The sequence below is a fragment of the Leucopleurus acutus genome, assembly GCF_964270905.1.
Source record: "Leucopleurus acutus genome assembly, chromosome: 6".
Lineage (NCBI taxonomy): Eukaryota > Metazoa > Chordata > Mammalia > Artiodactyla > Delphinidae > Leucopleurus > Leucopleurus acutus.
Window position 1 is genome coordinate 84,219,930 of NC_139149.1, and position 12,406 is coordinate 84,232,335.

The following is a 12,406-nucleotide window of genomic DNA, read 5'->3' on the forward strand; positions in this document are numbered from 1 at the left end:
TGATGCATTTCATATGATCACAAAGGGTAGAAGTATGACCGATAGCTGAGAATCCAGGGAAGCAGATTTCCACTCAGTGGAAACAAGAACTTTAAAATTGAGCTGCTCATCGCTCTATGACATAAATCACAGCAAGATCCTTTTTGACCCACCTCCTAGAGAAATGGAAATAAAAACAAAAATAAACAAATGGGACCTAATGAAACTTCAAAGCTTTTGCACAGCAAAGGAAACCATAAACAAGACCAAAAGACAACCCTCAGAATGGGAGAAAATATTTGCAAATGAAGCAACTGACAAAGGATTCATCTCCAAAATTTACAAGCAGCTCATGCAGCTCAATAACAAAAAAACAAACAACCCAATCCAAAAATGGGCAGAAGACCTAAACAGACATTTCTCCAAAGAAGATATACAGATTGCCAACAAACACATGAAAGAATGCTCAACATCATTAATCATGAGAGAAATGCAAATCAAAACTACAATGAGATATCATCTCACACCGATCAGAATGGCCATCATCAAAAAATCTACAGACAATAAATGCTAGAGAGGGTGTGGAGTAAAGGGAGCCCTCTTGCACTGTTGGTGGGAATGTAAATTGGTACAGCCACTATGGAGAACAGTATGGAGGTTCCTTAAAAAACTACAAATAGAACTACCATACGGCCCAGCAATCCCACTACTGGGCATATACCCTGAGAAAACCATAATTCAAAAAGAGTCATGTACCAAAATGTTCATTGCAGCTCTATTTACAATAGCCAGGACATGGAAGCAACCTAAGTGTCCATCGACAGATGAATGGATAAAGAAGGTGTGGCACATATATACAATGGGATATTACTCAGCCATAAAAAGAAACAAAATTGAGTTATTTGTAGTGAGGTGGATAGACCTAGAGTCTGTCATACAGAGTGAAGTAAGTCAGAAGGAGAAAGACAAATACCGTATGCTAACACATATATATGGAATCTAAGAAAAAAAAAATGTCATGAAGAACCTAGGCGTAAGACGGGAATAAAGACACAGACCTACTAGAGAATGGACTTGAGGATATGGGGAGGGGGAAGGGTAAGCTGTGACAAAGTGAGAGAGTGGCATGGACATATATACACTACCAAACGTAAGGTAGATAGCTAGTGGGAAGCAGCCGCATAGCACAGGGAGATCAGCTAGGTGCTTTGTGACCACCTAGAGGGGTGGAATGGGGAGGGTGGGAGGGAGGGAGACGCAAGAGGGAAGAGATATGGGGACAGATGTATATGTATAACTGATTCACTTTGTTATAAAGCAGAAACTAACACACCACTGTAAAGCAATTATACTCCAATAAAGATGTTAAAAAAAAAAAATTGAGCTGTTCATAGAGGAACTGGGGTTTCCTGTCCTCACCCATGTTCCAGCCCGGGTCAACACAGCCCAGGTTGTCACTGTAGATTCCATCACTACATGGGAAGGAGAGCACTGAGCGGACTGGCCAGTCATTTCCCTGCCACGTTCTGAGATGCTACAGCCTCGACCAGATCCAAGTGGAATCTCCCAAGAGGAAAAGGGCAACTCTCCCTCAGTGATGTGGATGCCCAGCACCTCAACACAGCCCCCGGGAAGTCCACCAATTTCAGAGGCCGTGCGATGAGGCTGAGATCCCAAGGCAGGACGGCACCTCTGTGGCCAGCACTGTGGCCACCTGCACCAGCTAAGTAGGGGTGGCTCAGAAGCCAGATCAAGGGCTGGCAGACCTTGATCAAGTGTCATAAGTTCTCTGTGCCCCAGTGTGTTCATCTGCAAAGGGGGGATAATTGCATCATCTCACTGGGTTGTTGTGAGGATTGAGTAAATACGTGTGAAGGGGTTAGACAGCAGGTGGAACGTACCAAATACCGTAGAGTGTTACCATCCATTCCTCACCCGATCCAAAGTCGCAGGTGGGTGGAGGCCTCCCACATGGTCTGAACTGAGTCTCGTCTGCAGAGCACACTGAGACTCCTCCTGACCCTTTCACTACCAGAGAAGACCGTAAGCAGGTGCCTATGGGTCTCGGATTTGAGGGATCGAAGGCCGAGGCTGTAACTCTCTCTCCTTAGTCCTTAGGGGGACACGTTATAAGCCGGCATCGCTATCCAGATCTGAATCCATTTCTGGCTGTGGGCAACACTAACCTCAATCTGATTTCAGAAGGTAAGCTACCCCAGAACACTCTGGACAGCACCTGAAAAGTTTTTGTCTCTTTTTAAAGAATTGCTATATCAGAGCCCAGGTCTCCGGCTCTCAATCCACCATGGGAAGCTCAGGCTCCTGGCAGGAGGCACACTGATGTAAGGGGTGGCTGATGCCTCCTTCTGCACCACCTGCCACACATACACGCAACACCCAGCCTGGACCACAGCTCAGTTAGCCCGCATCAGCCTGGGGCGGTATCAGAGGCTGATGTGAAGGCTCTCTGTGGCCCAAGGACCAGCACCTCCTTCTCTTCATGCCCACACCCCCAGTTTCTGTGAGAGAAGCCACAGATCTAGTTAGGACACGCTGGGGACATCGTGGGGCCCCTGGGGGCAGGAGGAAGGTGATGACTAATTGTACGTGCTGGCTGAGAGGGACGCTCCCTTGGGGCGCTCCGTGCTATACCACCCTTGTCTCCCCCGAAGTGCTCAGCCTTCACACTGCCTCCGGCTGCTACAGGGATGCTAGCACTCCCATTTACTGGGTGCTGACTTTGTGCCAGGCTCTGTTGGATACTTTACACACGTCATGTCTAATGTGTGCAACCACCCGGCGGAGGTCACTTGTAGAGGTGGGCATGGGATGGAGACCCAGTCTGCCTGATTTCCAAATGGGCATGCTTGTTTCTTCTCCATCAGGGCCTCCCCAGGGCTTCTAACTCCCCGCTTCCCTTGTTCCACGCCCTCCCTCACCCATCAAATGCCCTCCTACCGGCTGACAGGCTGGCACTGGGTGCAGGGGAGCAGTCACACTGCCCCTTGTGAACTTCGGGGTGTGGCCAACCAGGAATTATATTACAGGCATTGTAACCCTCCCCAGGGGATTGCTGGCTGTCCCTGGTGGGTGGGAACTGAGAAGTGTTGGGACAGACCTACTGGTAGAGGACAAGCTCTCATGCCCCCATTCAGCTTTGTGTGGGACCCACCCAGGGGGGAGGAGAGGAAAGGCCTCACCCTTGCCCGGCCCAGTCAACTGTTTTGCTGAGTCCTCCAGGCCTGCGGTCCAGGACGACCTTAGCTCAACCCCCAAAGACTAAGGGAGAAGCAGCCTAGGCTCTGGGGCATCAGGATAGCAAGGATGGCCCGGCCCCCGTGGGGCCTTCTACACTAGGACTAGTAGTACTAGCTGTGTTCTTCTGCTGGGATGTTGGTCGTTACCTTTGGCTTAAGGTCTCTGTTTTCCCAGCTCTGCCAAAGCCACCTCCAGCCTGAGCCCAGCCCGCTCCGGTGAGGCCAGTAGCAGGGAGGGAAAGGTCCACAGGGGCTCCTTTGGGGTCCCCCTGCCGCCTGCCTTCCAATCAGCATATCGCTGCTGTGCCAGGAGCGGAACCCACGTCAGATTCCCTGCACTGCCGCTTGATCATCTCCTCTGTGGAGCCACAACCACTTTTTAAAGCCAGAGGGGACTTCTCTGACCACCATGTGGTGACAACGGGGCCGAAAGGAGGTTTTGTGAATTGTTCATTTTGCTTTAAAGGTGTGGGTATCCCGCTTAGAGGCCAACAGCGGTGGCAAGAACAAAAGGCAAATCCAATGATTTGAGCTCTGTTCATAATGGAAACAAACCACGTCTCAGCTTAAGTTACGCCCTTACCTTGATCCCAGTATTGAATGAGTTAGATTTAGTTAACCAGCCTCTGCTGAAAGATGAAAACAGGCCTGACAGGCCTTGGGGACAGGAAGAGACCCAGTTCACACGGCACGTGCACTAACAAGAGTAAATGTCATGCAGCGGCTGCCACCCCTCCCTGTGGAAGGGACAAGGGGGCCCGGTCCACGGCGCGCTCAGATCCCCGCGCTGCTCCTCGCAGAGAAAGGTGACCTTTTCTTCTCCGCTGCTGACATTTAAGAGTACAGAATAATCTCGCATTCCTGCTGCACCTGTGCAGAAATGTCATTTTCTTCAACAGATTCCTCTAAGCGAACATTTTCTTGCTGGGCTGGCGAGTGCAGACCTGGAGCCGGAGGGAACTGCGGAGTCTGCGTATATCCCCCACTCTCAAAAGGTAAGAATTCTGCTGGTCACTTTTGAGAGTTGTTTTTCTCTTTGCATAACTGAGTCCAGTCATCTGTAGAAATTTCAGAACAGATGGAAGGAAAATAAGGCTGCCCTGAAAACCTGTTTCCTGTCCTCTGTAGCCCGGTGCGGCACCAAGGCTTTCAGCAACCCTTGAGCGGGCGGCTCCGGGTGACCAGCTGCGGTCGTTGCTTCAGCTGTGGGGTGGCGCCTGCCCGGCCCGCGGAGGTGCTTCCACAGCCCCTCGTGTCCAATATCAACGCTGGGAGGCGGAAATTCAAGTTCTCCTGCTGCAGAATGAGCTTCTCCACCTGACCCAAAGGAGGCAGAGGCTGCAGCCGGACCTCTGTGCTCCACCCCCACCCCGGAGCTGACCCCAACAGTTCAGAGAAACAGGAGTGCCTAATACACCAGCCCTGGGGGAGATGTGGCCACCCAGCCAGCTACCGAGGGAGCCCTCTGTCCTCACTCCCTGTTCCCTGTGCTTCTCCCCCAAACTGTACCTGAACCCCAGAGGACAGTCTTGCCAAGAGGGGCAATACTTCATACACACACACAGTGATCCCAAGGCAGGAGTCACCTTGGTCATGTAGGAAGTCTTATATTAAGTCGTGCTTTCAGCCGTGTATGACCTTCCTTTATTTTTCCTTGGGAATGGAAACTTTGAAATCTGTTCCCGAGCCAGTGTGCATCTGGGTAAGGGCCCCAGAGAGGAAAACAAGCTGACCAAACACAGCACCCTCGGTGGCCACACAGATGGAAACACACTCGAGGCACCGGCCATCTCCGTTAACACTATGTCAGCACACCAGTGTTGATGGTGCCAAGGGTAAGGGGAGCAGCCATCACCATCCCGACTCTTGTCTCAGTTAGAAGAGTCCCTAGTCCACCGTTGGAAAGTTCTATTCAACGCCTTTACGAACTTTGCAAAATGGAAAAATGATAGCATCTACAAACCCAGAAATTCGGTGGGTCTCTTTCACACTTTCAGCAAATCACGCTTAAAAGCACCTGTGTTGAGAAGGCTCCTCCATCCTCACAGGGGACAAAGGGAACTGGAAACTGGAGTTAATGGCGCCCGGAAATAAAGGCATGTGGAAATGCTCCAGGCATTTTGTGCAGAGGCATCCTGGCCTCAGAGGGAAAGTGTGCAGTGATCCCTGTTCATTGAGGGTATGGGGGGTTGGGGACAGACCTTTGGGAGGACGTCATTCTCTCTTTGAACGAACAGGCAGCCAAATTGTCCTCAAATTGTGCCAAGCGTCCTTTGTGTCCATTTAGATTGAGTCTAAGTGATTAATTCGTGGCACCAAGAAGCAGAAAACTTGCTCTTAGTTTTAACATATCAAATAACTCCAAACGGCTTTTGTCTCCACAGTGGGAATCTGTGTCAGCCTTCTGACAGGCTCAGTGCCAGCAAAATGCCTTGGCCCATGTGAAGGCTGGCAGGCAAGTCCTCTTCAGGGAGGGCACAGACACCGTCGAGGACCTGAGCATCACCTACAGAGGGGTCGGGGCTGCCACAGTCAGTGCACAGAAATCCTGCCAGCAGCTCCTGGGGAGGTAAGCAACAAACCCTGGACCCTGATGGTGAAGCTTGACGTCAAAAAAACAAGTGGGAAGATGGAAACTCCTATATGTAGAATCATTGCTTGTTCTTTCTGTAATTTTGCTAAATGAATCCAACCTTATTTGACTTTGATTAATTAGGTGCCGCTCTTTGAGTGAGGGATACAACAAATATGGCCCAGGACTGTGCTCAGCCCCACTGCTCTTGCGCACATCAACACTCCTGCAAACCCACACCGGCAGCATCCAAGTGGTACCTCCCACTCCCACTGCTCGGGGGCACTCTATTTCTTCCTCAGTAAAGGCAGTGTCCAGTTCATAATGGAATTGACCCTAATCGTCTATTTATTTAATGCCTGGTTCCAGCATGTTCAGGCTACTCAGTGCAGCCTCCCAGGCCCCAGTTTTCCTGAACGGCTTGTTTAGGTGATTTCTAAGTGCCTATCCAACTCATAAAATGAGACTCGGGGGTGTCTGAACCGCCACCATCCAATATCTAGCACGTGCCAGTAGTCACTGAGGCTGCCCTTCTCCAGGCGCTGGGGTGAGTTGATGCTGGATGAGGCCTGCAGGCTGCTCCTGGATGAACTCTCCCTCCCAGGCTGGGCTCCAGGTGGGAGGGTGGCATTCGAGAGGACTCTGGTGGTCAGCTGCTTCTTCAAATTCTACCTACAAGTTCTGCAGGAACAGAAGAAGCTAGTAGAACTGTTCTCTGTGCCTGTGAGTGCTCTGGCTTTTATGTGCTCCTGGCAGCGTAAGCTCCCACCTTCCCCACTACTTTTGCAAACTGTCTTGTGGGCAGCCTGTCAGTTCCCAGCCATCCCTTCTTCCGGAAGTCAGCCCTGAAGGGCTACTGCGTGAGGCTCAGGATGCCAGACTGTCTTCAGTGCACAGATGTTTACCACATGCCCTGAGCAGGGAAACATGACGGGACCCCTGCCTCCTATGTGCAATTTTTTTCTCTTTTAAAATCAACTTTATTGAGGTATAATTACATAGAACAGAATGTACCTATTTAAACTCAGAGAGTTTTGACAATTGTGTAAACTGGCCTCACCACCACCTCAAACAAGAGATAGGGTATTTCCATCACCCCAAAAAGTGCCCTTTTGCCCCTCTGCTGTCAATCCTCCCACCCCTGCCCCCAGGCAACACCCCTGATCTGCTTTGTGGCACTATAGATTAGTTTTGCCTATTCTAGAATTTTATATTCAATATGAAATGTGAAACAAAATTTTATTTTTCAAAAAATCTAAAAGGTTGGGTGGTGGTGGGATGAATTGGGAGATTGGGATTGACATGTATACACTGATGTGTATAAAATGGATGACTACTAAGAACCTGCTGTATAAGAAAATAAATAAAATTAAATTCAAAACAAAAACCTGAAAGGTTTATATGCTAATATTTAAGTAGCTTCTTTTCAGAATTTCTGATTATAAACTTCTGGAATATGTTACCAAAGCAAAATATTTTCACTCTCTTTCTCCCTCTCTCTCTCCCCCTCCCCCTCTCTCTTCTGAATCTATCTTTCCTCCCCTGACTGTGACTACAACTCTTACCCTAACTTGCACCCCTGTTCCCCAGTCACACCCCACGCCAACAGCCCAGTGTGTTCCTAAACTTTCTGGTTTTCATTCATTCAGATGAAGACCCTCACAGGACTTCCCTAGAGGTCCAGTGGTTAAGACTCCGTGCTTCCACTGCAGGGGGCCCGGGATTGATCCCTGGCTGGGGAACGAAAATCCCACAAGCTGTGCGGCGAGGCCGAAATAAAAAAAGAAAGAAAAGAAAGAAAGATGAAGACCCTCACAGACCACATTTACTAGAATAACTCCTGCTGCCATTGAATTTCTTAATCAAGACCCTTGATGTGTTTCAGTGACACCCAGAGAGCCTTCCCAGTTTTGCTGCTCTCTCAGAAAAACTGAGTTGCTGAGGAAAATAATCAGGATTTGGGCTCTTTTGTGTACAATGAACCACCCCAGCTCGTTCTAGAATGGCTTTTCCAACCCCAGATTTTCTTGTTTCTCCTCCTGCCTCTGCCCAGCTTGCTGACAGGCCCCTCTCTCCTCAGACTGGCTTGAGGATCAGATTCAAACAGTCAGTCCAGGTCTTCCTTATGTGGAAAGGGAGGGAGGGCAAAGAACATTCACAGAAGTGAATCCTGGGAGGTGATGTGGATTTGCGTCATCCAGGCTACCCGAACCTTACGGTTTCTTGGCTACTTAAGCCAAGTCACTTTCAAAGCCCAGTTTAATCAGAGACTAATCAGCTTATCTTTATTGTTTTGAATCGTCTTTCAGAACAGACACCGTTATCCTGAAATTTCAGACCGATTCCTAAGTGCTCTAGAAGACTTCCCGGTCACAGTACCCCAGGGAGTCCAAAGGTACCAGGTCAGTGAGTTTAATTTAATGGAAACCGAGAAACTAAGAGACAGCTGTAGCTGTGTGAAGAAGCAAGTGCTTCAAAGTTGTGATTTTCCCTTCTAACTTTCTAGTTTTTGCTAGCACGTTGGCCCTTTGTTCAGGTCGATCCAGGGAGAGGCTGGATCTAAGATCAGGCCTGAGCTACCGCTGGATGCCCTCAGGGCCAAACTGACCTGAAACAGTTTGACCATCTGACTAATAATTGAGAGTGTCTTCAAACTGCTGTTCTTTGGGCATTTGTTTGAGGAGCAGCTAAGCCAGGAGTAGGGGGAAGGACAGAGCAGGACAGTAGCAAGGTTCAGCCTCCAGCCCTGATTGCAAATGTTTAATCTCCAGTCGGCAAGACAAGAGCCCTGCAAGTAACTGAAGCCCCTCTTCTTGAAGGACAATTTAGAAAGTATCTATTATTATCTATTAGAGCACAGCCCCTCCTGCCACCCGATCTCCACACACAGTCCACACATAGATCTTCGCTGAGAAGAGTTCCAGAATAAACACATGCTCCCTTTACTTTTTAGTTTTTATTGGAGTACAGCTGATTTACAATGTTGTGTTAGTTCCTACAGTACAGCAAAGTGAATCAGCTATACGTATACATATATCCCCTCTTTTTTGGATTTCCTTCCCATTTAGGTCACCACAGAGCACTGAGTAGAGTTCCCTGTGCTATATACTGTAGCTTCTCATTAGTTACCTATTTTATACATAGTATCAATAGTGTATATATGTCAATCCCAGTCTCCCAATTCATCCATTTACTTATACTGCCAGTGATATTTTTGTGCACAAAAATATCACAAGGGCAGCCGAGGCACCTTAGACCAGATCTGGATAGACTCCACTGCCATGTGCCCACCATCTCCCACCAGAGGCCCTGCTCCAGCCGATAAGCAGGCTTTTGGCTTAGATTTTGGCCCCCCCATCCTCAGGAATTATAGCACTCAAGGCATCATCATCATGGTCACTTTACGTGTAAACAGGCTGATCATTGGAAAGGTAAGAAAGCAGGACAGGGAGACCCTCTGAATTCCAGAATAAAGGGGTGCGGGGTACCACTTGGGAAAAGAACATGCCAAAAGGGGAAGCCAGAGTGCCCCTTCACCTACTTCACAATTTTGCCAAAACATTAGCCCTGTCTAAAGCATTGCCGCATAACCGAAATAACAATTCCCCAGTCTAGTTACATCATTAAATTGCCACGCTCATCTGACCCACTCCACTGTTTGTTGCCTGAGGGTGACCATCTGATTTCTCAATCCTGAATCAGGAGTGTTGGTAATCGGCCAGGTCACTTCTGAAGATTAAAGTTTTCCAGGGAAACTCTTGTCTTTCTCTGTAGAGTGTGGATTCTCACCAATCCCTCCAAGATCCAGTTGGATGCCCCATCATGCACCTACCAGGCCTTAAACATGGCACAGATGAAGCCATATTTTGTGATGAGATCCCCATGCTGGATAAAGAACTTTCAATGGCTTTGGTGACCAGTACCAAAGCCCATGCAAAAATCATGTAAGTAAATGAAAAGCTTTCGAAAGGCTTTTTTAAAGCACACTTGGGGATTCCCTTGGAGGAATGTGACCATTCTCCTGAAATGTTCTAAACCCAAAGAACCTTATGGAAAGAATTTTAAAAAGGTCACCAGCCCCAGGAGGAGGAAGGGAGTGTAACTGGAAATGCCCATCATGAAAGAGAGACAAAAATCACAATTAGGGCCCTCGCTTTCATTCTAATCTCATCTCCCTGCTGCTGCCTCAAGCATGGCTCAAAGGAGTAACTCTGAGTAGGGCTAATATTCAGCTGGTGATAAAACAATGAATGAATGGTAAATGGCCACTGTCCTAAGCTTCCTAAGGACACCCCTGCCACAGCCGTACTGGTCCCTCCCTCTCCTCCCATCCCAGTAGCTATGATGTTACCCCAGGCCCAGCAGGGGGCCTCCTGGACCCTGCTCTGTGTCAGATCAGCTCTGATTGGTCAGGGCCTACGGTGAACCAGTTGTTATATATTTTGATTTTCACCCATGCTCTATCTCTCCCTCAGGTTTAGGGCCCTCAAAGCTTGCTGATTTCTACTTCTTAAATATTTCTCTTTTTTCAGATCAATTGATTTGTCCGAGGCCCTTGAACTACCTGGGGTGGTTGATGTGATAAGAGCGGAGGACATTCCAGGCACCAGTGGTACCGAAAATGACAAACTGTTGGCCGTGGATAAGGTAAGGTACAGAACGTGCCTTCCCACATGACTTTGTGCAGATAATCACCACGGTACCACCTCCAGGTGGCCTTCCGTCGCCTCCCAGCCCTCTCTGTCACTGGGGGCTAGAAGTGCCAATTCTTCCAGCTTCTCTCTACCCCTAATGCCTTTATTCAGATGGACCTACTCTTCTGGAATCAGGAAATAACATCGAGAAAAGGAAATTTATTACAGGAAAACAACAAGTCCGAGTTTTCCCACTGTGTGCTCTTGAGTCAATTTACTCTTATTTGAAGAATAAATGCTGGAATTGACATATATCAGGATAGAAAACTCTTGAAAAATCTAGAAAGGAGAGTACAAATATATAGCCAGTCTCTGTTATTTACACTGAACTCTTTCCTTTCCTGGACTAACCCTCTTCCTGCCACCTCCCACTCACCTTCACATACTCCATTTTTAATAAAGTTGCTCATGTCATCCTTGACCTTTTAATTCAAGTCTACAATCATTCATTGAGCACTTGCTTTTGGAGCCAAACTACCTTGGTTCATGGTCTCGCTCTGCCACTCACTAGCTGTGTATCATCACCTGTGAAATGGTATCGTGATACCTGTAAAATATCATTATCTGTAAAATGGGAATAATCGTAGCACCCACCTCATTGTGTTGTTGTGAGATTTAAATGAGCTGATACGTGCCAAGTGCTTACAACAGTGCTTGGCATGTGAAGGCTCTCAGTAGGTGTTGCTACTACTGTTGCATCTCAGGCTGTTTCTCTTCCAGCCATGAAACAAACCACTGTCCTTTTGGTTGAACTCCAGATGAAGAGGTTGGCTGTTATTTAGGAGCTATGTTATCTGCTCGGGCTGCCATAACAAAATATTGGGTGGGCCAAAAAGTGCCTTCAGGTTTTTAAATAAAAATAAAAGATATTTTTCATTTTCACCAAGAACTTTATTGAACAATGTATTCATCCTTCTGTTCCACTACCTTCTGCCATTTTTCAGGCAACTTCATAATTCCATCTTCCCCAAAATTTTTATCTTTTTGAGCAAAGAACTGTCCCAGGTGCCTTTTATTGTCTTCCAGGGAATTGAAATTTTTTCCATTAAGAGAATTTTGTAAAGACCGAAATAAATGGAAATCCGAAGGTGCAATGTCTGGTGCATACAGCAGATGAATCAGAACTTCCCAGCCAAGCTGTAACAGTTTTTGCCTGGTCATCAAAGAAACATGCAGTCTTGCGTTATCCTGATGGAAGATTATGCATTTTCTGTAGACTAATTCTGGACACTTTTCGTTGAGTGCCGCTTTCAGTTGGTCTACTTGGAAGCAGTACTTGTCGGAATTAATCATTTGGTTTTCCGGAAGGAGTTCATAATAGAGGACTCCCTTCCAATCCCACCATATACACAACCTCACTTTCTTTGATTGAAGACCAGCCTTTGGTGTGGTTGGTGGTGGTTCATTTCGCTTGCCCCACAATCTCTTCTGTTCCACGTTATTGTACAGTATCCACTTTTCATCACCCGTCACAATTTGTTTTAAAAACGGAACGTTTTCTTTACGTTTCAGTAGAGATTCGCATGCAGAAATACGGTCAAGAAGATTTTTTTCACTTAACAGATGTGGAACCCAAACATCAAAGCGATTCACATAACCAAGTTGGTGCAAATGATTTTCCACGCTTGACTTGGACATTTTGAGTATGTCGGCTATCTCCCGCGTTGGTATAACGTTGGTTGTTCTCAATTATTGTTTCAATTTGATCGCTATCAACTTCAAGTGGTCCACCTGTGTTGATGCTCAGCTGGACCGTGGAGCATCGTCCAGCAAGAAATCTCCAGCACGAAACTTTGCAAACCACTTTTGACACGTTCAGCCAGTCATAGCACCTTCTCCATACACTGCACAAATCTTTTTTTGCGTTTCAGTTGCGTTTTTACCTTTCTTGAAATAATAAAGCA

At 47.5% G+C, this 12,406-nt stretch overlaps 1 protein-coding gene across 1 annotated transcript in view; it reads left to right on the top strand.

The window, feature by feature from the left end:
- The window catches only part of LOC309963293 (aldehyde oxidase 2-like), a gene marked incomplete at both ends in the record, with an annotated part of 100,802 nt that overhangs the window by 24,883 nt on the left and 63,513 nt on the right, over positions 1 to 12,406 (top strand). Inside the window, 8 exon segments of the mRNA XM_082841587.1 lie at positions 2,091 to 2,184; positions 4,122 to 4,231; positions 5,621 to 5,641; positions 5,645 to 5,805; positions 6,348 to 6,531; positions 8,118 to 8,210; positions 9,583 to 9,752; positions 10,341 to 10,455. Coding sequence (XP_082697713.1) covers positions 2,091 to 2,184; positions 4,122 to 4,231; positions 5,621 to 5,641; positions 5,645 to 5,805; positions 6,348 to 6,531; positions 8,118 to 8,210; positions 9,583 to 9,752; positions 10,341 to 10,455 — 948 coding nt within the window.